This window comes from Neolamprologus multifasciatus, chromosome 2 (genome assembly GCF_963576455.1).
Source record: "Neolamprologus multifasciatus chromosome 2, fNeoMul1.2, whole genome shotgun sequence".
NCBI lineage: Eukaryota > Metazoa > Chordata > Actinopteri > Cichliformes > Cichlidae > Neolamprologus > Neolamprologus multifasciatus.
In genome coordinates, this window is record NC_140440.1 from 22483726 (window position 1) to 22508358 (window position 24633).

General features: G+C 42.0%; 1 protein-coding gene across 2 annotated transcripts; it reads left to right on the forward strand.

Moving 5' to 3' along the window:
- The first annotated feature begins 456 nt into the window (after positions 1-456).
- On the forward strand, positions 457-22046 carry adam19b (ADAM metallopeptidase domain 19b). Of its 2 annotated transcripts, none has more exons than XM_085172113.1 (23): positions 457-817; positions 1058-1167; positions 2696-2766; positions 9492-9570; positions 9761-9837; positions 13726-13927; positions 14007-14072; positions 14426-14497; positions 14599-14765; positions 14893-14977; positions 15099-15238; positions 15359-15536; positions 15624-15713; positions 16208-16403; positions 17451-17559; positions 17674-17890; positions 18123-18200; positions 18594-18702; positions 18807-18936; positions 19017-19119; positions 19222-19548; positions 19635-19726; positions 19827-22046. In XM_085172113.1, exons 1-23 carry the CDS (start codon positions 682-684, stop codon positions 19831-19833), a joined length of 2841 nt encoding a protein of 946 aa, XP_085028239.1. In that variant the 5' UTR covers positions 457-681; the 3' UTR covers positions 19834-22046. The 2 variants fall into 2 exon arrangements, with proteins under 2 accessions (XP_085028239.1, XP_085028230.1); XM_085172104.1 differs by having other exon boundaries at positions 458-817; positions 1055-1167.
- Positions 22047-24633: the final 2587 nt, after the last annotated feature.

Here is a 24633-nt window from a genome sequence, read left to right on the forward strand (position 1 = left end):
TCCATAACTTGTTCTGAGAGACACTGCAATGGATAAGCATGCAAGCCTCCTTTTACCTTTAACTGGTGGCGCAGATGGCTGGCGTGGTTCTGGCGAAGGTTTCTTCGTGTTAAAATGAAGTTTTTCCTTCCCACCGTCGCCAAGTGCTTACTCGTAGGGGTCGTCTGATTGTCGGGGTCTTTTCTGTACTATTTTAGGGTAACCTTATAATATAAAGACGAGTGTTATTGTGATTTGGGGCTATATAAATCAAACAGAGTTGAATTAAACATGATCTGGTATTTCTGTCACTTTTGCCACTGATTTGTCTTTCAAATTTGTGGAAGTACAGTAGAATATCCTTTGAAGTGGTGCAAATAGTGCTAAAATAACCATTTCAAGACTTCTAGAATCAATTAAACGCGCTAAATTGATATATTTTTTTTAAATAATCCCGTTTATAGATTTTCACTTAAAAAAGCGCTGTGATCGTGATTTCCTTCTCGCTCGAACGTTTGTTCCTGATTGCAAGTCTGCCTCGTCTCGGCTCATCGTCCTCTCTGTCTGTCGAAGGGGAGTGGTTAGGCAAAATGGTGTGCCAGCATCTCACCGTTTGCCTCTGTGATGTGAAGCAACCGGGCCGGATCACCGCACATTTATGCCTCTGCTGAGCGACTTCACCGGGAGCCGTTTGTTTTTAGAATGCGTCCAGGAGCGCGTCCTCCACCACCACCATCACCACCTCCCTATGCCGCGCGGTGCTGTGTGTGTGTGTGCCTCATAGTTGTCCTCTACTGTGCCGTCGCTGCTGCTGTGTCTGAAGCCGCTGTTTACAATGGTGAGTACAAGTGTTCCCCGGCACAACTAGAATCTGGATGCCTGCTTTGAATAGACGACTGTTGTTTTGCGCAGGGATGCATTCCTGTTTAAATGGTTGCATCAGGTGTGTGTCGGTTATGTAGACGACAACGTGGATCTCCAGTGTTGTTTCTTAACTAGCATCAAAGATAAGACGCTAACTCTCATTCTGTGGTATTTTCAACCTTTTCCCTCCGTTCCATGTGTTTCCAATCAGAAGAAACCAAACAGGCTTCGCTGGAAAGCATCCTTGAGAACGTGGAGAGTTATGAGATTACTTATCCCATATGGCTGCATCCTCTCAGACACAAGAGGTCTGACAACAAAGAGGTGAATTTGTCTCGCTCTTTGTCCTTCTGACAAACAAAATGCTTTAGACGCACTGACACACATCCAGCTTTCATATAAAACCTTTGTGTAAACCATTGCTGTGAAAAAGTGCTTGCCCCCTTCTTGAGTTCTTATATTTTTTGCATATTTCTCACTCTTAAATGTTTCAGATCAAACAAAGGGATCAGGCAAAGATAACCAGAGTAAATAAAAAAACAGGTTTTAAATGATTTTAAACTATCGCTTATTGAGAGAAAAAGCTATCAAAGCCCACCTGGTCCTAAAACGAATAACTAGTTATGGCACCATCAGATTGCAAGAACTGCAATCAAGCGTTTGCAATAACATCACTGTGGAGGAATTTTGCCCACTCAACTTTGCAGAATGGTTTTATTTCAGACAGATTGGAGGGTCATGTCAAAGCATCTCCATCTAATTTAAGTCCAGACTTTAACTAGCCCACGCCAAAACCATCATTTAGTTGTTTTAGGCATTCAGAGGTGGACTTACTGGTGTCTTGTAGATAGATCATTGTCCTTCTGCATAACTCGAGTGTGTTTGAGCTTCAAGGCACGAACTGATGGCTGATCGTCCTCCTTCAGGATTTTCTGGTAGCGAAAAGAATTCATGGTTCCATCAATGAGGGCAGTCGTCCTGAAGCAGCAAAGCAGCCCCAGACCATCACACTACTACCACCACCACGCTTGACTGGTTGCTGTGATGTTCTTTTTATGAAATATGAAGTACTGCGTTAGTTTCATACCAGATGTAACTGGACTCAAACCTCCCAAAAAGTTCTGCTTTTGTCTCATCAGTCCACAGAATGTTTTCCCACAAGTCTTGGGGATCATTATAATATTCTTTGGCAAAAGTAAGACGAGCCTTTGTGTTTTTTGTGGTCAGCGGTGGTTTTCAGTTTGGAACTCCCCCATTGTGCCGTTTTACCCATTTCTTATTGTTAAATCATAATCGCTGACCTTAACTGTGGAAAATGAGGCTTGCAGTTCTTTAGATGTTGTTGTGGGGTCTTTTGTGATCTCCTGGATGAGTCAAGTATGCGCTTTTGGGGTAAATTCGGGAGGCTGGTCACTCCTGGGAAAGTTTACCACTTCAAAGTTTTCTCCATTTCATCCATACAATGTCTCTCGCCATGATTCACTGGAGTCCTAAAGCCTTAGAAATGGCTTTGCAACCCTTTCCAGACTGATAAATGTCAGTGACTCTGTTTCTTTAGATTACAGTTTTATTTGTTGCTTTTTGAGATCTTTTAGCCTACTTCACTTTTTCAGACAGGGTCTAGCAGTAATTGGGGCTTATAGAGTGTGGCAAATAAAATTGAACTCAGCTTTCCAGAACACGTGTTGAATCACAATTAATTCATGATTTGAAACATACAAGTGTGACAAATATGCAAAAAAAAAAAACAAAAAACAAAAAAACAACTAAGAAATCAGGAAAAGGGGAAATACTTCCTTGGCACTGTCACTTCTTCTCACTGATTAGTATGCATTTAATGTTTTGCTTCCAGCATCCAGCAGAGGCGCAGGTTCTCATCACAGCTGAGGGCCAGGAGCTCAGACTACTATTAGAGAAAAATGAGTGAGTAACTTGAGTTTTCAACACCAGCCTTATCTTTCCATGCAAAATCAGTAAAGCAGTAGTTTAGAGGAGCCGATTAAATCACTCATCGACATTGTTCCTTTGACTTCCACAACATGCCCTTTCCATACCTCTGTTTATTTGGCCAGATGTTAACTGTCACATAGACGCATTTATAAGGTCAGCGCCCCTTGAGGGGGTGCTGAGAAGGGGGATGAGCAGAGGAAAGCAGGCTGATGGTTTTTGGACACTAGAGGGATGACACCCGATCCGTTCAACCAGGGCATGATGAGGCAATCAGGAAGTGAGGATTGTGCCTCTGCATCTAACGCCCTCTAATCTGATGGAGCGGTTCCTGTCCAGTAACAATGGATTGGTGATAGGAAGGGAGCTTGGTGTCTCATCTGTTTAATAGACTGTGTGCTAGCTTGGGGGGGAGGGGGGGAGGGGGGGGGGTTGCAGCTCTTGAGATATCAGTGGTAACAACGGAGCTGCGGTTTATCACTTTTGTATTCGAGCCAGCGCACAAGTGGACCGGGAAGCTTTTAGGAATATTAGGAATGAAGTCCGTTTTTACCCTCGATTGCATACCGTCTCTGTCATTCATTGACTCCTAGGCACACAAATACTAACAAGCCCCGACTCCACCATGTCTGACTGACTGTCCCCTGAGGGGATCTTGCCCCCTGTTCTCCAAACCCAGCAGGTGGTCACTCACTTACATTTCCTCCTGAGTGAGGTATTTCGCCTGTGCATGTGTGGTAAGAGAGTAACTGAAGAAGATACGCCACAAAACCCTTCAACAAGGTGTTGAATGGTGCAAATAAAATATGTTACAATTTTTTCTTAAGAAAGAGGAACTACAATCCCCGCTCGGTACTCAGGACAGGAAAAAATATTGTGAAACATGTGTTCTTTTGTGAAACTTCTCATTTTTTGTGCAACAGAGAAGCTGTGAGAATGGATGAACTCATAACAGTTTTTTTCTGCCGCAGTCAGAGTTACAGAGATTTCTGTAAAGATATTTACTTTTTTCTGAAAAGCTGGATTTAGTTACTGAAGCAGTGTATCCTGTGATGCACACACTTTATTATAAAACGAAATGTTTTGATTCTTTAATGTACTGTGTCTGAGAGCTGTATTGAGCTGAACAAATGATGCAAATATTCCATCCATGCATCCAGGCAACCATTTTCTGCTGTTTTTGCTTATGTGGATGTAGGTATTGAAGTCAGAAGACAGTTTAACATTGGTTAAAACAACAAACAAAAAACGAGGCTTCAGTTCACCTCAGCTCATATTTCCTGTACAGTGCACTGCATGAGCGGTGCTGCAGGTTCAAAGAAAACTTGCAGCTTCTTTTGTATATTCATTGTTTAGCTGAGTTTAGCAGTGTTGCCCACCAACTCTGTTGCCCCACAGAGAATGCTATTGTGGATTAGCCTACCCTGTTTCTATTTATCCTTTGCTGGTCTAATGTGGGACTTGAGTCAGGGCTAAGGCAGAATGCAGTTTATGCCAAGGGAGATTAATGTCTGATTTTGGAGACAAGCCAGAGAAAATGCTGCCAGCGTCCACCCTGTGTCCTGGTTACTCCCTTATGTCCTCATTGCACCTAAAACCGGACGAGAATTCAATTCAATTAAATAAAAAAAGAAAACGATGTGAGAGCTCCAGCTGTCCTCCTTAAATCACTTATTCAAATCTTAGGGGAAAACATAACTGTGAGTTTATGTGGGCATCAGCCCCCTTCCCATGGCTCGAGTCAACACTCAATCCATTTCTGTCCTCCCTGGTCATGTTTTTGAATGTGTGTGTATCTGTGTAGCTCTTTAGCATTTATACTTCACTGGTGTGGTTGTGTATAAGTGGCTGCCTGAGCTTTTATCCTAATGAAAGACTGTAGTGCACCAGCAGAGGGTTAATTCAGTTAAGAGCAAGGCAGGGGCCATAGTGAGTGCTGACTCAGGTAGCAGGAAAAGGATGTAAAAACAGAGTGAGCGAGGCAGGAAACAGTAAGAAACTGAACGATGAGCTTGAGGTGTTGAAAGTCATGAAAAGAGGAAAGCAGAGATTCTCTGGTCAGTTCTGGTTCAGAATGTGCCGACACTCTTGCTTCCTCCTCCGCCTGACTTTCTCTGTTCTCCTCTTTAATGTCCTTCCTGCACACCCTTAAGTGCATTAATCTGAATTAAGCACTCTCATGGGAAGATCACACTATACTGTTTCTCCTCTCCTTCCTTTCCCCTCTTGTCCCTTGTCATCATGCCCACACCTTATGTCTTTCCACTGGCCAACTTAAAAAATGTGCACCCCGTTCTTTCTCCTTCTCTCCCCCCTTCTCTCACCTCGTCTGATATCCCCCCAGGGCTTTAATCCAAATATACATTCCCACATGTTCCCCGCGGTCAGGCTTGGGCGTCTGCGGCCACACGCAGACAGACGACACTCGCAGACATATTTGTGCACCCCCAAAAAGAACACAAACATGACTTGAAAGCGCAGATCTGATGGATTGCAGGTCTGTTGAACAGAGAGTGGGTTCATGGATTTGCTTGTCCTTGTTTCCCTTGTGTCTATGTTTAGTTTCACAGGCGTCCTGTTTGCTTAGATGCATTAATCTAGGCCTCCGTGTTAGCCTGTGTGTGTGTGTGTTCAACCGAGGCTCCGCACACGCAGAACGTTAGCCTCCATCTGCAATAAAAGCCTCTTCATCATCTGTTGCTGAGAGGTAATTTGACTTTGCATCAGCCTTCCCCCTCCTCCCCGTCTTCCAGCTCTATGTGGTGATGTCATCTGATACTATGAGAGAATGTGACCCACTGACCCTTAAAGCATTACCCCAAATTCCCTCTCGCTCCCCCCTTCTTTATCTCTCAAGTACATTAGCATTACTCTTCCCTCATCCCTTCTTTCTCCTCTTGAGGCTGAACCAGGCCTTTGTCTCAGCTTCACTGCCAGACCGCCGTGATTCAGGCATCGCCAGGCTCCTCAATCACAGCATCTGTCCAAGCGCTGGATGACATCCAGTCGCTGCTGCTGACCGCCATTGGACAAAGCTCTTTTTTTTTTAATTCCAGTCTCTACTTGAAAGCTGTCACAGTATTCAGCAGAATACATAAAGCTTTGGGGTATTCCAAAAGTGTTGCTGCAGAGTTTCACGGCAGTTGACTCGGGGCTTTGTGGTGCCATTAAATTGCATATCTGGCCAAATTATTACTGATTTAATAAAGGGTGTAAAAGTTTTTAATTATCTGCAGTATTTCATTTAATTACAATTACAAATGACTAACTAAGTGATATTTATCTTTCTATTTCAGTTATTCTAATATGTTTCACCACCCTGCAGGTTGTCCATTTACTTGAACCCTGTACAGTATTTTCATTTCTTTCTCTCACTGAGCTCCAACTTCTGGAGACGTTGGTGATTAGAAATGAAACTGAGACACACCCGCAGGTTGTTATTCTCTGGTTTCTGTGGTTGTAACAAGCTCATCATTAATGCACACCTTAGATCTTACAGTTAGAAGTGCTGTAAAGTCAACTTTTATGTCACGATTGCTCAGTCATTGACTCTGTCTTTTGAGTTCATTGTTTTTTGTCCTCAGTTAAGAGTTTTTCAGTGTTGTTGTAATTATAGATTTCTGGAGTTCTATGTTTGTGGTTATGATTAAGTCCTAGTCTAGTGTATTATCGATTAGTATTTTGGGCGTTTTGGTTTTGTCACCTGTTATTTTTATCAGCCTCCCCTGAGCTCATGTGTAGGCGGTGTAGGCGTATTCATGTTTTGTTACTTCCTGTCTTATTTTGCCAGTCCCTACTTCCTAGAGTATTTAAAAGTAGAATGGGAGGGAGAGCCTTCAGTTTTCAGGCCCCTCTTCTGTGGAACCAGCTTCCAGTTTGGATTCAGGAGACAGACACTATCTCTACTTTTAAGATTAGGCTTAAAACCTTCCTTTTTGCTAAAGCATATAGTTAGGGCTGGACCAGGTGACCCTGAATCCTCCCTTAGTTATGCTGCAATAGATGTAGGCTGCCGGGGGATTCCCATGATGCATTGAGTTTTCCTTTCCAGTCACCTTTCTCACTCACTATGTATTAACTGACCTCTCTGTATTGAATCGTATCTGTTATTAATCTCTGTCTCTCTTCCACAGCATGTCTTTATCCTGTCTTCCTTCTCTCACCCCAACCGGTCGCAGCAGATGGCCGCCCCTCCCTGAGCCTGGTTCTCTTGGAGGTTTCTTCCTGTTAAAAGGGAGTTTTTCCTTCCCACTGTCGCCAAAGTGCTTGCTCATAGGGGGTCATATGATTGTTGGGCTTTTCTCTGTATCTATGAAGCGCCTTGAGGCGACATTTGTTGTGATTTGGCGCTATATAAATAAAATTGAATTGAATTGAATAGTCTTGTGTGTATTGTGTTCAGTTTTGGGTCCCCTTGTCTTGTTACTTAGATTCTTTTCACCCGTGTTTCATTTTCCTCAGCTGTATAATGGTTCCCTAATTACCTCATGCGTATTTAACTTACTTTTGGCTGGAGCCCAGCTTTGTTTTGAATTTTTTGCGCATTCCAGTGATAAATTTCCTTATTTTGAGTTCAGCCACGGTCTCTGGAGTCCTGCACAGTAGTTAGTGATGGTGTGATAAATCACCATGAATGTGCTGAATCTTTCCAATTGCTTCACCAAAAGGCAGAGGTAATATAACCGTCCGCTCTGAGATTGATTTGAGAAGATGTATGTTGTTATTGGGAGATATTATATAAAATGCCCCCAAATTTGTGGACCCTTAATGGTCACGTGCTGCAGAACGATACGGGCCTCGACACAGGCTTCATTTGGACACGCCCCCCTTTGCTCGACACAGGCCTCGGGGCTTCAACATCAGATGTAACATCACGAATATTGGGTCCTAAATCTGTCTACCGTGCAGCATATTGTGAGATTTTTAGTTGTTATTTTGCCATGTTTTAAGTCATTTCTATTTCTTAAGCATAGGCTACCATCAACGATACCAAAGTAACTTACAAATACATTGCTGGGATTAGACTTTTCATTAAAACTTTCATTAAAATGAGTCCCCAAGGAATAGCAAGATTCAGCTCAGAAACTGCAGCTGACTGTCAAGTGAGGATAAGGGAGAACAGAAGTGGAGTACTTATGTGGTTCCATCATGGAAGAAATGACTCTGGAACAGCAGCAGGATAAAGTTCAGTCATCTAATGTCATTAATTGGCCTACAGTTGACACAGAGGATGAGAATGGGAAATGTCTTCAGGAAGTTAGGGAAGCTGGAAAACTGGTGGAATTACAGATATAAATGACATTTAGCTCAAATCACAACATGACCCTGTTCATGCTGACATCATACCTCCCACTGATCATTTTGAGGTCCCCCTTTAGAGTTCCTATATGTCTATGTGGTTAGCCAGCCCCTTCTTCCTGTGAGTCCTAATCTGTTAAAAGTAGTCATTTGTGTCTTTGCTTGTTTTATTTCAAATTCTCATCAGCAGGCTGTCATTGTCTTAAAAGGCTTGTTTCCTTCTTGGCATCTAACAGGGATGGAAAAGAAAATTTGCATCATCCTTTCAATGAGTTTAACACTGGTGGATCTGTGCTAATTTGCCTTCCTGGTCAGATAGTCAGATTAGAAGCCATTCTTATCCTCGATAAAGCTTATAGGTATAGTTAGGGCTAAATCAAGTGACTCAGAAACATCCCTTAGGTACAATATCTATCCAAGGTCTTGGATTGGGAGGTAGATGGGCTTTTTTTTGCCTTTGGGCAGAACATAATTTCCAGCAGTTTAATCATTTGTTCCTCGTTGAAATATATGGCAGTGTTAAGGATCTTCTCATTTAACTTCAGAAATCAAATTTGGCTGAGGCATATTTACAAGAAGATTACATTTTTATTTTTCTATTTCCCTTAAAAGCCACCAGATTAAAAATAAATGAAGAAGCATTGATAATAAGGAAATCTTTAAGATCTTTGGTCTGTTTGAGTCAAACTCCTGCAGTTTAATTCTGCAGGAAACAACATGAGTAGATGTGCTTGAGTTTCTCTGCAGTTACAGCCAGTTGCTGAGTTGGCCTGAGGAGATGAAGATGACTTAAAGTTTAAAGTTGACTGAAAACAGGAAGAATGGTTTGCAATAAACAATGGACTTAATTGTGCTGATACAGATAAATAGAAAATAAGAGGATTATGATACTTTATCCAAAGAAAGCTTTCGGTGTCATGGTGGCATGTTTCTGCTTCACAGCCTGAAAAATAGCAAAGAAGCTCAAGAGCACTTGTAAATAATCCATCTGTCAAACAAATGCAGTCAGGACATGCCAACAACTGAAACTGTCAGCATAGGGAAGTTATCATCTCTTGCTTCAGCAATAGACTAGTACTCGCCAAGAAGTAAAAAGGATCACTGGGGGAAGGTACATATGGCTTTGATTACAGTTTCCCACATTCTCCTGTGCTTTCTTGTCACCAATAGGCTCTTTGTTTAAATCTTTAAAGCACTTTGTTTTTTTGGGGAGTGCCTGTATTAGAGTGAATGTTTTACGAGCTGTGGGCTGTTGCAGAGAGTCTGTCCTCTGCTAACCTCTCAGCTTCCTGCAGTTTTGTATTTCACCATCTTTTCACAATATTGTTGTTTCCATAGACTGTATTACTGTCACAAAATACAGAATATTTTGTTGTCCCTGAGTTTGTGTTTTTTTTACCCAGGCAGCTGTTGGCCCCTGGATATCAGGAAATATGGTACACACCCAATGGAGCGCGCAAGTCCTCTTCTCGACCCAGCACTGTGAGTCTGCGAGATAGTTTCATGCTCTTAAGCTGCGGAGTGGAGTCTTAACTGATAAACATCAGTGTAGTTGATCAAGTCAAGTGGGAGGAGGGTAATAAACAGTTAGTGACAGGTTTTGGCATAAATACTACTACTTCTGCTTACATTAAAAGGTCAGTGTGTGATGAATGAAAATGTTGTTTTTCAGGGACACTGTTTCTACCATGGCGAGGTTCAGGGAATGGAAGGCTCCAGCGTTGCTGTCAGCACTTGTTCAGGGCTCAGGTAATAAAAAATATTTCTTATTCATATTTCATATTATTCATATTCATTATTATTCATTAAATCCCTCCAATGAACAAGCCTTTCATTAAATTACATTGGTCTTGAATAATCAGTCCCATCCTATCTTTAGGAACTCATAGTATTGTATCACCCAATTAGAGCACTTTGCTCTGAGACTGCAGGCTTACTTGTGGTTCTTAGGGTAGTAGAATGGGATCCAGAGCCTTCAGCTTTTAGGCCCCTTGTCTGTGGAACTGGCTCCCAGTTTGGATTCAGGAGACAGACAGTCTCTCTATATTTAAGATTAGGCTTAAAAGTTTCATTTTTTTACAAAGCATATACAGTGGGGCAAAAAAGTATTTAGTCAGCCACCGATTGTGCAAGTTCCCCCACTTAAAATGATGACAGAGGTCAGTAATTTGCACCAGAGGTACACTTCAACTGTGAGAGACAGAATGTGAAAAAAAAATCCATGAATTCACATGGTAGGATTTGTAAAGAATTTATTCGTAAATCAGGGTGGAAAATAAGTATTTGGTCAATAACAAAAATACAACTCAATACTTTGTAACATAACCTTTGTTGGCAATAACAGAGGTCAAACGTTTACTATAGGTCTTTACCAGGTTTGCACACACAGTAGCTGGTATTTTGGCCCATTCCTCCATGCAGATCTTCTCAAGAGCAGTGATGTTTTGGGGCTGTCGCCGAGCAACACGGACTTTCAACTCCCGCCACAGATTTTCTATGGGGTTGAGGTCTGGAGACTGGCTAGGCCACTCCACTTTCAAATGCTTCTTACGGAGCCACTCCTTTGTTGCCCGGGCGGTGTGTTTTGGATCATTGTCATGTTGGAAGACCCAGCCTCGTTTCATCTTCAAAGTTCTCACTGATGGAAGGAGGTTTTGGCTCAAAATCTCACGATACTTGGCCCCATTCATTCTGTCCTTAACACGGATCAGTCGTCCTGTCCCCTTGGCAGAAAAACAGCCCCATAGCATGATGTTTCCACCCCCATGCTTCACAGTAGGTATGGTGTTCTTGGGATGCAACTCAGTATTCTTCTTCCTCCAAACACGACAAGTTGAGTTTATACCAAAAAGTTCTACTTTGGTTTCATCTGACCACATGACATTCTCCCAATCCTCTGCTGTATCATCCATGTGCTCTCTGGCAAACTTCAGACGGGCCTGGACATGCACTGGCTTCAGCAGCGGAACACGTCTGGCACTGCGGGATTTGATTCCCTGCCGTTGTAGTGTGTTACTGATGGTGACCTTTGTTACTTTGGTCCCAGCTCTCTGCAGGTCATTCACCAGGTCCCCCCGTGTGGTTCTGGATCTTTGCTCACCGTTCTCATGATCATTTTGACCCCACGGGATGAGATCTTGCGTGGAGCCCCAGATCGAGGGAGATTATCAGTGGTCTTGTATGTCTTCCATTTTCTGATGATTGCTCCCACAGTTGATTTTTTCACACCAAGCTGCTTGCCTATTGTAGATTCACTCTTCCCAGTCTGGTGCAGGTCTACAATTCTTTTCCTGGTGTCCTTCGAAAGCTCTTTGGTCTTGGCCATGGCGGAGTTTGGAGTCTGACTGGTTGAGGCTGTGGACAGGTGTCTTTTATACAGATGATGAGGTCAAACAGGTGCCATTCATACAGGTAACGAGTGGGGGACAGAAAAGCTTCTTACAGAAGACGTTACAGGTCTGTGAGAGCCAGGGATTTTCCTTGTTTGAGGTGACCAAATACTTATTTTCCACCCTGATTTACGAATAAATTCTTTACAAATCCTACCATGTGAATTCATGGATTTTTTTTTTTCACATTCTGTCTCTCACAGTTGAAGTGTACCTCTGGTGCAAATTACTGACCTCTGTCATCATTTTAAGTGGGGGAACTTGCACAATCGGTGGCTGACTAAATACTTTTTTGCCCCACTGTAGTTAGGGCTGGAACATGTGACTTTAAACCCTTCCTTAGTTATGCTCCAACAGGCCTGCGCTGTTCGGCTTCCCATGATGCACTGTTTCTTCTTCAGTCACCTCTTTTTACTCTGTGTGCATTTAATCATTGGGTATCATTATTTATAATTAATCTCTGTTTTCCCCTCTCTGATTCTGGTTCGACCAGAGGTTTCTTCCTGTTAAAAGTTTTTCCTTCCCACTGTCACCAAGTGCTTGCTCGTACAGTGTCATCTGATTGTTGGAATTTGATCTGTATTAAGGCAGCATTTTTGAAGTGTTTATTGTTCTGATTTGGCGCTTTATAAGTCAAATTAAGTTGATTCAAGACAGGGGAAACCACGCATCTGAACAGGGATGGTATATGAACAAGCTTGTTCATATACCATCCCTTTAGAACAGGGGTGTCAAACTCAAATACACAGTGGGCCAAAATTCAAAACTGGAACAAGGTCGCAGGCTAACATTAATATTTATTGGGAAAAAAATCTTCCTCCAGATTTAAGAATGAATCTCTTCTTATGGACTCAAACAAGTTTTGCTGAAAAACTGAATATGGAACAAGCAAAGCTTAATACTAAACAATATATATATTAGCTGTGTAATACCAGTAGGCCAGCTCTAATAATAATTTGGTATGGCTTCGTGGGCCAAATGTAATTAGGCTGCGAGCCAAATTTGGCCCGCGGGCCAGAGTTTGACACCTATGCTTTAGAATATGAAAAGTAATAAAACTTCACAGTAACATATATTTAAGTCCAACTCAAGTATGGATGGACGTAGATGGCTCAGAGTAAGAGAAAAGTTTCTCAAGTTTGTTTGAAAAAACAGCATTTAAAGCTACATGTTCCATCCATAGATAAAATCTTTAAATTTATCCGGCAAGGAAAAGAGCTGAAAGGACAAAAAAGAGGATGTTTCTGTAAAGTCAACAATTTCTGAAAAAGCAGAGGTAACAGCTAAAAGATGTGATGGCAGGGGAAAGAGCTGTGCTTATACAAACAGGAAATTGTTTGATACCGACTAGATTGTGCAGAGATTATATTGATCAGCTGGTCGCTCAGCTCATTCATTTGCTTATCTATAGTAGCAATAGGTTGCGTGCTTTTAAAAAAACTGCTAGAAACAAGTTTCTAAAACTTCCTGTCTAAAACATGTATTTCTGTTTTATATACTCAGAGGTCTATGAAACAAAATGACAGTGTGCTTGCACAAGTATAGGTTTTTAAATCCAAAAGAGACGTGCTGAGAATTCGACAGCTGGGCAGTGGGAGTAAAAGATGTATGAATTTGACTTTCTTCCGCTTGTGATCAAGCTGTGCCTCAATAAATAATGTTACAGGAAACAGCCCTGTGTACTGTCTGATGTAGTCTCCGAGTTTATTAGGTCACTGGCTTCAGTGTTGGTTCATTGAGTACAGCTCGGTACTGGAGATCTTGTGTGTTCTCCTGATGCACCTCCAGAGCAGCTGCTGCTTCCTGCTGGAGACACTCAGAGAGAGAGAGAGAGAGGAGAGGCAGGCAGCAGAGGAGGAACTAGTGAGGGCTGACAAACATCTTAGTCGTGCATGTGTGTGATTTCTTTCTGGGTTAATGTTCTGCATCTGGAGGATGAGCGAATAACTATCTTCCTGCTAATGTAAATTCTGCGAGGGAATGCAAATACAGCATAAAGGGGGGGTGACGTGTGGGCGTCTGACTTCTCCAGATGTTTTCTGCAGCTGCACGGCCCGTTGCTCTGCATGCAATCGTGTGTGTTTGAGTATAGGTGTCTGTTATGATTAGTGGCTTTTTGAAGAGGATTGTTTATGTTAGCTGATCTCTATTTACACAACAATGGAGAAACAGAGAAGCGTGACCTTCTGTCACAAAAATATTAAGACATCGCTGATTTTCTGAATATGACTCTGTTTTTCCCTCCTAGAGGACTAATTTCCCTGAACACGAGCATCAGCTACCTGATAGAGCCTCTTCCCGTTTCTACGGATGCTGATCGGCATGCTGTGTTCCGAGTCGAGAGTGTTCGTCTCCCCGGGGGTCACTGCCACCATCACCATGGCAAAGTGGAGCATGAGGAGGGGCTGAATGACTTTATCAAGGGAATGATGTCACCACAGGGTTTGAGGGTGAGCTCAGTAGCAGTAACCTCATCGATGACATTCTTTGAGATTTACTAAAACATGATTATGTTGTCTTTCTCGTCAGGAAAAAAGGGAAGTGAGTCAGAATATGAAGTACGTAGAGCTGCTCATAGTTGCAGACAAGACTGAGGTGAGAAGACAGTGGGGAATGTACTCATATTGGGTGACTTTGCAACCACACTGGGGGAGTTTTGCAGTGAACCATTAAGATGTGGTAGCGGGGAGTGTGGCTTTTCGTATGTGGGATTAGGTGTGTGCCATCATTATCATTTATGACCTGTAAAGTTTGCATTATGTATAGCTTCCCACTTCATGCAGTTGCTAGTAAACCCAATTGTGGAGAACGCTTGCAAAAAAAAAAAGGTTCACTTCCTGTTTTATTTCAAGTGTGAAATGTACCCTTTATAGGAAAGATATTTTAACAGATGTGTAGACGTTGAGTTCCTATTTCTGTGTGTTCATTGTGGTTTATGGTCGTTGCAGTTTGAGAAGCACAACTCTGATCTTGACAAGACGAAACAGAAATTAGTGGAAGCAGCCAACCTAGTTGACAAGGTAACATCTGATTTGAAACCAGAAAAAAAAGAAAAAACCCCAGATACTGGAGTTTAACATGCCTATTTTTATTCCTGATATTTCCCTGCCGACACCGATAGTACTACAAAGCTTTAAATATCCGTGTGGCACTAATTGGTCTGGAGGTGTGGACCAGCCAGGACATGATCAGCGTCTCCGATAACCCGCACAGCACCCTGGCAGCGTTCCTGTCTTGGAGACAGAAACAGCTACGCAGTCTCCCCAACGACAATGCTCAGTTGGTCACGTCAGTGTTTCTCATTCACTCTAGTACATTTCATAATCATTGTACAATACAGTAATAAACACCGGTTGCAGTCCAGCGGGATTCTCTCGACTTGGAACTAATTTCAAGTGCTCTCTTTTGTCTCCAGGGGGAAGTCATTCCGGGGCACGACCATCGGGCTGGCACCTCTCAAAGCCATGTGCTCCGAATACCAGTCCGGCGGAGTAAACATGGTGAGGGACGAGTGTGTTTAGATTTAAATTTGATGATGCTACGCTACATCAGCATGCATCAAGTCAAAGAATCACACGTTGATTTCTGCTGATCTTAAAATTCTCGTGCTGTGTCGAACAGGACCACTCAGATTTATCAGTCGGCGTTGCTGCCACGATGGCGCATGAGATGGGACACAACTTTGGTATGAGCCACGACATTCCAGGTTGTTGCCAGGCGAAAGCAGAAGACGGAGGCTGTATCATGGCTGCTGCTACTGGGTATGAAATTCAGCTTGCCACAGTACAAGAAATTGCAGTCATTAAACCAGGAGAAAGGGGATAAATGATAGAATATGAAAGAAAAAATCGAACCTGATTTCTTCCTTACCTCGTGCTCAGGCATCCTTTTCCTCGAGTCTTTAATGATTGCAACATGAAGGAGCTGAAGAGCTACCTGAGCTCTGGAGGAGGAAAGTGTCTCTTTAACCTGCCCAACACCAGGACAATGTATGGAGGGCATCGCTGCGGTAACGGTTACCTGGAAGACGGAGAAGAATGCGACTGTGGAGAAGAAGAGGTCAGTGGGTGTTTCTGTGTATGCACTGTGGGTTTTTCTTTTGATGGTTTTGCCAGGCTTCATGACTCTACAACACGTTTTGCCCAGGAGTGCACAAGTCCATGCTGTAATGCCAACAACTGTACCCTGAAAGCTGGAGCTGAGTGTGCCCACGGAGTCTGCTGTCAGAACTGCAAGGTACATATATTAGTGCAGCGGTCCCCAACCCCCGGGCCTCGGACCGGTACCGGTCCGTGAGTCGTTTGGTACCGGGCCGCGAGAGTTGAGGCTCAGGTGTGAAATGTATGGTTTTCAGGGTTTTCAGCGTTATTTTGTTATCATTTTTATCGTTAACTCGGTTTTCCTGGGTCTTTTCACGTGTGTTATGAATAAATCTTCTTTTTTTTTGGTACCGGTACTAGTTTTATTTTGTTGTATTTATCCGCGACACCCTAAAGGCCGGTCCGTGAAAATATTGTCGGGCATAAACCGGTCCGTGGCGCAAAAAAGGTTGGGGACCGCTGTATTAGTGTACATACTATCTTATCTTTTATCTTATCTTATCTTACTATTTAAATGGGAAATCACCAGCCCTTATTCTCACTAGTACAGAATAAATGTTGTACTCTTCTAACTTTATTTATGTCATTACTCACTCTTTTAAAACCTCCTTTTTGTCTTTCACTGTGAAGCTGAAGAGCCCGGGTGTGCTGTGCCGTGCTCCCTCGGGGTCATGTGACCTTCCTGAGTTCTGTGACGGCAAAACAGAGTCTTGTCCTGCAGATTTTTATTTAGTGGATGGCACATCATGTGCAGGCGGGAAGGCCTATTGTTACACCGGAATGTGTCTGACCCTTGAGCAGCAGTGTCGCTCACTTTGGGGAAAAGGTGGGTAAAGCGGACTCTCCATCTATAGCTAACTGCTGTTTATCCTCACTTAAACACACTTGGTTAATTGATCATCAACAAGTCTGAGCACCTCATAAAAGCAACAGTTTTGGCAGTTTGCTGGTCTGGAACATGCAGGTGTGTTTTAACATAATCCTACAATCAAGAAAGTAATCAAGTTGTTGGAATAGTCCAGGCAAAGTCCAGAACTCAGTCCGAATGAAATGTGGTGGGAACTTAAGAGAATTTTACATAAACAAATTCAAAGAAAGCTCAGTGAACGGAAGCAACATTGTAACAAAGAGTCGTCCAAAACTCCTCCACAAAATGTTGAAACTGATGAACTCATACTGAAAATAACTACTTCAACTTATTTCTGCTAAAGGTGGTTTTGCTTCTAAAAATTTGTTTTTGTTAATTGTCTTTATTATTAAAGGATTATTAAAGTTTATATACATATATTTTATAGACTAACTTTAAATCAGTATTTTTAGTGAACAATAAATGAACAAAAATAAAACTGAGACAGTCAAATTTAACAAACTGTACATGGTTTGAAGGTGCATGCCCTCATGCTTTGAACTTTAAAATGGTCTTGGTATTATTTTAAGATACCAAAACCACAGGAACAATAGCTCACTACTTTTTAAGGAAGTGACTGCACAAATAATATCTCATTTCTTTTCATCTGTAGGACTTTGAGGGGTTTGAGTCATACCAAGTTTCTGGACTTTTTTTTAAAATAAAGAAACGAATGTTAAAGAGATAAATATCCAGTCAGGCTCGGTGTATTTAAAGATGAGTCCTTGATGGGTCACAGGACTAGGGATTGTTATTGGACAGCGTCCATGTTCATGTGGTGACAGAGCCTTTGTAGTACCACAGGAGCCACATTGAACAGTAAGGGATGCCATCTGGTCTTCATCAGACGGTCAAATAACACAACCTGACTTTATGTCTGCATGTGTGTTATTGTGTTTGCGTGAGCTCACACTTTTAAATATGTTTCTGTGCATTTTTTTGTTGTTGTTTTTCATTAAACCACAGATGGTCGTCCGGCCCCTGACCTGTGCTTTAAGAGGGTAAATGAAGCTGGCAATATGTATGGGAATTGTGGCAAAGATGAGTCTGGGAATTACAGGAGCTGTAGTGACAGGTGAAAACCAAAACATTCAGCAACAAACTAATCACACTTTCATTTACTTCTCCCTCAACTGAACTCTCCCTCTAACTTTGTTGTTTTGGGTGGGGGTTTCTGTTTACATGACAGGAATGCTAAATGTGGGAAAATCCAGTGTTTGGCTTCAGCCTCCAAGCCTATTGAGCAAAATGCGGTTGTCATAGAAACCACGGTTACTGAGGGCTACAAAAGAATCATGTGCAAGGGGACACATGTGTACAAGCTTGACAAGGAGGAAAAGGAGCCACAGGGGGACACTTTGGATCCAGGTCTGGTCATGACGGGCACCAAGTGTGGTGAAGACTTGGTGAGAGTTATGAAAATGTACTAAACAGAGTTTGCAGTAGTAGTAAAGAGCATGTACCAGTACTACTTTTTTTTCACCTGATCTTAAGTCACAAACAAAGCAGACAAAACTGTTTCGATCAGACAGAGAAAATGGATCATCTGCGATTTCAGTTTTCACCTGAAAGGGGATAAGCAACTTGTCCCGAAGCGCTTCTCTAATGTTCTTCCTCACGCTTCTTTTGTTTGAACAGATTTGCTTTAACGGATTATGCCGCAATGCATCTTTTCTCAGAGCGGGGGAATGCAACGCCAAGTGCCACGGACACGGAGTAAGTTTCAGTGTGTCACAGAAGAGATGCTGGTTTGATGGATTTCTCTGGACTTCTGAGAAAGATTTGGCAGCTAGCCTACAATTACTGAAAGCTGGCAGCCCTAAGCAGCGCTGCAGGAACGGTCCAGATCCTTTGCTTAATTAAAAGTAGCAACACAACAATATAAAAAAATATATATCATAAACAAGTAAAGGTTTGGCATTCAGGCATCTTACTTATGGGAAACCACGGCTGTATTATGCAGCAATATGGTCACCTCTGTAAAATGTTCCATAAACTATACAATTTTTTTTTCGGCAGACCCTTTTTACTACATTTTGTTACAAAACATTGACTTCCTGTCCCTGATTCTCCTTCAGTCATAAAAAATGTGACTTATTCTCTTACCAGCTGTGCAACAACAACCGTAACTGCCACTGTGATCCAGGCTGGGCTCCTCCTCTCTGCGACCAGAAAGGATCAGGGGGTAGTGTGGACAGCGGGCCTGTCATCCACCGCAGTGAGACCCATGCATCAATCATTCACGTGCAGTTAATTACAGTTAAAACAATTTTTTTGGTGTTTGTTTATTTTCTGACTCTTGTCTATTTTATATTCCAACAGGAAGCATTGGTACAGCCCTCCTTACTTCCTTTCTGCTTCTCTTGGTGGGTTTGGCTGCTTTTGCTTTTTGGCGCTTCGGCAGACATAAGCTCCCCTCGCTGAAGCCTTCTGCTCCACCACCAGTGCCAAAGTATGTAGTTCTGAAGTTGCTAAACACTAAAAACTTACTTCGCAGATAACGTTTTTGCTTTGTGTTGTGCGAACATCCAGAATGAATGAAATCCACACTTCCGAGGCACCTGATGTCAAGCCTCTTAATCCGGAAAGTCGTGCCAACGGTCATGCCAACCCAACATTCTTGCTAAAGAATTCGGTAAATAAGCCCACTCTTTGACCACCTCAGTAATGTCTGTCATGTAATACCATATAAAATGTTGAAAATACTTGTCATCTGTGTGCTTTTCCACATGGGAAGCCTTCTCCGCATCCGAGCCCGTCTGCCCCACCTCTACCCAGGAATGGTATTGTATGTCCTGCAGGGAAGCCTCCTCCCGTACCAATGTGTGCAGGAGAGCAGCAAAAGCAGACACCACAGCCCCAGAGAGTGATCTCTCCTCGGGGCCGCACTCCCCCTGTCCCTCCAGGACAGAAACCCAACCAGGCTTCTGCACTACCTATAAGACCTCCACCTTTACGCTCCCTGGATGCCAAAAACTCGTCACAGCTTTCAGCAGTACCCAAAAATAGACCAAACCCCCCAAACAGACCTCCACCGCCTTGCCCTATCAAAAAACAATCAGGGGTAAATCCTTCTCTTCTGCATTAATAAGTAAAGTGTGTACTTTTGCAACAGTGAACTAAATGCGGAACATCTCGCTTGTCTTGCAGGACCCTGTGAAAGGCCCACAGGTTACCACCAATGCCTTGCAACGAGGAAAACCTGATTTGGCTCCATCTGCTGGACAGAAAATGCCAAACAGGTAAGTGGTCTTGTGTTCCCAAATGTCTCTCTGTAGGAATAAACAGATCTTAATACCGTCCTATATTTTATTAAATTTTTTTTGCACTTCTTCTCTCTAGAGCCTAATCTACAAGCTCAGGGAGGCATTGGGGACCACTGCTTACATCCAGTGACAGACTGCCTCAGAATATCTTTTCAGTGCGGTGCCAGGTCGTAAAAAAGGTGATAAGCGAGGAATACTTGACGCCGTACACTGGTGTGCAATATGTGGAAAATTATATAATTACAGCAAGTTATAAAGTAGAGATGTTTTAAGCCTAAGATTTAGGCTTAATAATGAGTGCTTTGTGTATTACATGTGTCTGCTTTATCAACTTTGAAGCTAGAGCTCTGAATTGAACCGCTTTTAGTTTCTTTTACTTATGTTGGTAGAATTATAAATGAAGGAGTATTTATTCACAAAATCAATGAGAAATGAATGTTTACAAAGAAACCATTGTACCAAACATGATGCCTCTCAAAGCGAATTAGCCATGAAGGGATGTCTTATATTAAGAAAAGATGCCAGTAATGAAGTTCTTATCTGTGAATAATAATGGGTTTTAACTGGACTGATAGTAACCAGAGAGAGACCTGCATGCGTGCTGTAAGTTTATTCTTATGGTGAAAAGTGCATGTCTGATATGTAGCAGGAGCTGTGAGGGACTTTTTTCCGTTTCTTTAGTTTTTAATTTCTTTAATTTAATTTTTTTAAATTGTCTTTTTGAGTTCTCATGCCCTGAAGGGTTTAAAAGGTGGTCGTGTAACCGCAGGCTTTGGAGCAGTAATAATTTGGCATTACTGTTAGGTGCTTCTAAATACTGTGTCATATTGTGACTGCTTGGGGAATTGTAATCTGTAAAAGGGAAATGCAGAATGCCAACTCCCATGTTTTACCTCATTATCAGACCTATGCAAACACAGGGCTTGTGTAACACTGTGTCTGAAACTGAAATTCAAATGAACACATGGGTAAATAAAAAGATATTGAACATTTTAATAGGTTGTTGTTTTTTCAGCTTTTTCATCCTAGCGTTCGCCAATACAGCTGCCAGCAGCAGTTCTTGAGCTCAGATACTTGCTATGTTAGATTTAAAAAATGGCTTTTTTTTTTTTTTTTTTATAAAACCAAAAGGTGTGTGAAAAGTGTCAGTGATGAACATATAATCTGTCTTTTCCCCTTCATTGTAAGTGCTATGTACAAAAACAGCTCTAGAGGTACTTTTAAACCATAGATTTGAACATGACTGCATCATAGACAACTTGAATAAATAGCAACTCTGAGGGATTGTAAATTATTTTCCTGTGCATTCTTCCAGTGAACTGGAAACACCTTTATTCACCCTGTTCACAATTCTCTTAAAGTGGTTCAGACTGCATTTGCAGAAGAAAAATAAACTCTTAATTTTAGAGTTTACATTCATACTTTGGCCACCAGGTGGCAGCACAACATGCTGGAATCAACACTGACACATTATCACATGACCAAAATAGAAACACTTCACAGCCAAGGCTTAGTCTTACAGTGAAGGGATCATCATTAGTATTTCTTTGGGGAACTGATGACCACCCGACTACCAGTTAACTCATTTAGTCTAATCTCAATGCTGTCGTGGCGTGTTCTCCTCATAGAAGGATGTTTTTTGAACATATTACACTAAAAATAGTCGTCCATATTTGATTTATCACATCCTGTTCTTCCTGAAAACAACTTGGTAGTAGGAGCAGAGTGGAATAAGATGAGCCAGTGGCTACGTTTATCCACGTTCTGTGCACTGACAGCCATGAAATATAATGAACTTTTTGGCAGCTCCATCAAAGCAACTGTATCCAGGTCTAAAATATTTTTGATGTTTGTTATCTAGAGATAATTTGAGGCAAATGCTGTGGGGCAAATTGAGTCAACAGTCCAGTTTACATTGTACAGCAGTACATTTTCATTGTACAGCTTACTCATTTTCCCGTATCTTGGATATCACGAGTTAAAAAAGAAAAAGGCTCTTTTTACCCCAGTCTCCCTTACCAATTCTGTGCTGGGACAATCCACTGTGCTAAATTGGAGTTGAACTGTTTTTTGTACATTTCCCTCTGCTTTCCTGTCACTCACCTGTCACCAGTGTTTGTATAAGTGTAAATGGCATCCCCTCTTAGTAGGGCTGGAAATGCTGAAAGGTGTCTACCTGCCCTTTAGATCTCTGCATCATTCACTGAGATGAAAGCACTTTGATTTATTCTAATTAAAAGACCGTTAAATACCAGGGCCGGACCCCCCAAACCAATCTATCTCCAACACAAAAACAGCCTATCGCATGCACACACATATAGACACATACACAGTAGTTGACTCTCTGTGGACTGAAGAGCCAGGTGATCCTCCACAGGCATTGGTAGGCAAAGGTTTTAGCATGTGGCTTAATTGCAGCCAGCCTCCCCCTGCTGAGCGTAATTAGTGTTCGCTAGCATGTCACTTCCTGTGGAGGTTCATTTATTAGAGATGATGATTGGCTGTGGGATGAAACGCGGGGGTGACACCCCCGCCTCCCCTCACAGTGGGAGAGGGACCCAGCCAGGAGGCCAGTAAAGAGAGAATCTCTCCTGCTGGATGCTCCCCTGCCTTGTATAATGACCTCATTAAACCCAAGTTGTTTTGCCACTTGTCATGTTGTTCATTTAACACACACAAAAATTCACTTTTTGCCCAGTCGGCCCGAAAATTCCTCTTTGTCCTGACTTTGTTATCAAGCTATTTCACATTTATTATTCAACACTGACACACCAATGCTTTTTTATTGCTTACTTTCTTTCAAAAGTAAATAAGCTGAATTCAGGATGAACTATTTAATGCCAAAAATGGCATACACTAACAGGCAAACACAGGTACTACTAATCAAATTAATGAAGGCTCTATACCTAGATGAGAATCTTTATTAATGTCATTAGTAATACCTGAGTTTATCAAATATTACAGTTTGTGAAATAAAGGAGCAGACACTGGGAGGAAATCGCAGTTTCCCCCCACTGCAGCATAATGTTGAGCTGCCTCTTGGTTTATGCAGTGTAAGACTGTAGATCAGCACACTGATATCAGAGTGAACACAAACCGTTTCTTTGTGGTTATCCATTGTGTAACAGAAATGTGGGTTATTATCGCCGAGAGGCTAATTTGTGCTATGACAATGGCAGTCACTTCACATCAGCACGCGTTTACAGCCAGTCTCTTACAGTTTTTTCTGAATGCTTAAACCCTAACTGTGATTCTTATAGCACAATTCCTAAAACTATTAACACTTATAGCAAAACCACTCACTGAGTTTGCAAAACTAAAAGCACAAACACTGCTTTGCACTCAGTTTGCAATTTTGTAACACACACTTTGCAAAACTGTAGGCACAACTCACTGCTTACACTCAATTACCAAATTTCCAACACACTCCTAGCAAAATTATACACATGTATGGCTATCATTAACACTATTTTGCCAACTGTCTGGCACACTTTCACATGTGAAAACTGTTTTAGATAATTAGTCCACTTTGCAATCAGCCTAAGCACTATAAACAGGCCACAGGTAAGCTGTCTATGTGGAGTACAATGGAAGGAGCAGTAAGAGTGAGAAGAGTGAGAATCAGAGGAGGCCGAGGGAGAGGACGTGGAGGTGAAGAAGTTGGAGGAAGAGGACGTGGAGGTGAAGAAGCAAGAGGGTTAGAGGAAGTTAGAGGAAGAGGACAAAGAGGAGCAAGAAGAGGACGAGGAGGGGAAAGAGGAAGGGTAAGAAGAGTAAGAAACAGAATAACTGATGACATCAGGGCTACAATAGTGGACCATGTCATCAACCATGGGATGACCCTGAGGGAAGCTGGCCAACGGGTTCAGCCTAAACTGAGCCGCTACACTGTGGCAAGCATCATTAGGACATTTCGAAATGAGAATCGGTAAGTACTTTGTAGCACTGCCATACTCTAATGAGAAACACAACAGTACCATACATGCAAAAATACTGAAATTGTTACTTTACAGAATTGCTAGACGTCCAGATGTTGGGGGCAGAGGCAGAATGTTCAATTGACATCTGTACACAGAGAAAGCAAAAGCCAGATGTGTTTTGTATTCATACCATCAGTGTGCAGTTGGCGCATTGTGTGCTTAGTAGATGATGGCTTGTGTGTACTGTTTGATACGAAAACACCATTTTTACGAAGGTGTGAAGAGTTAATCTAGCTGTGTTCGCTTTTGCAAGAGAACTACAATGTTTTGATAATTGGGTGACAGGTTTTCTTATTTGTGTGTAGAGTTTTGCAAAAATAGCCAATAGTTACAAAAAATGTGCTTAAGCAATCAGAAAAAACTGTAATTGCATGCAGTAAGTGTCTCCATTCTCTCATGGAAGAAAAAAAGATCAGTTAATCTGTTCCATAGATTTTTTTTATTGATTATTTTATTATTATAAAGTAAACACCCGACTGGGGGCATGATTTCCAATATGACAAGTGATGTGTGTAAGCTCTGTGGTCTTGAGCAATCACACAGAAGCGTGAGGGAGTTGTTACTTGGGGCAGGTGCAGTCTGATCAGGCACAATAAGTAAAACAAACTCTAATGCACGCAGTAAAAAAACGTGTGCATGACACCATTAAATATACAGCTATACTATATTTTGTATATTCGGTCTACATTATAGCATGTAGAGGAAGTGCACAGGCTCCTCTTGGCTGAAAATAAAATTTAATGGTAGCATGCAAATCTTGGAACAATACAAAAAAAATCTTATGAAGTTTAATTGAAGGTCTGGGTTCAAGCCTGGAGTTTGATTGTTGTGCACATGCTTTTTGGAAATCACTTCACCTGCCAGTAACTGTGCCAAATGAGCAAGCGAGATGCCTGCCAGATA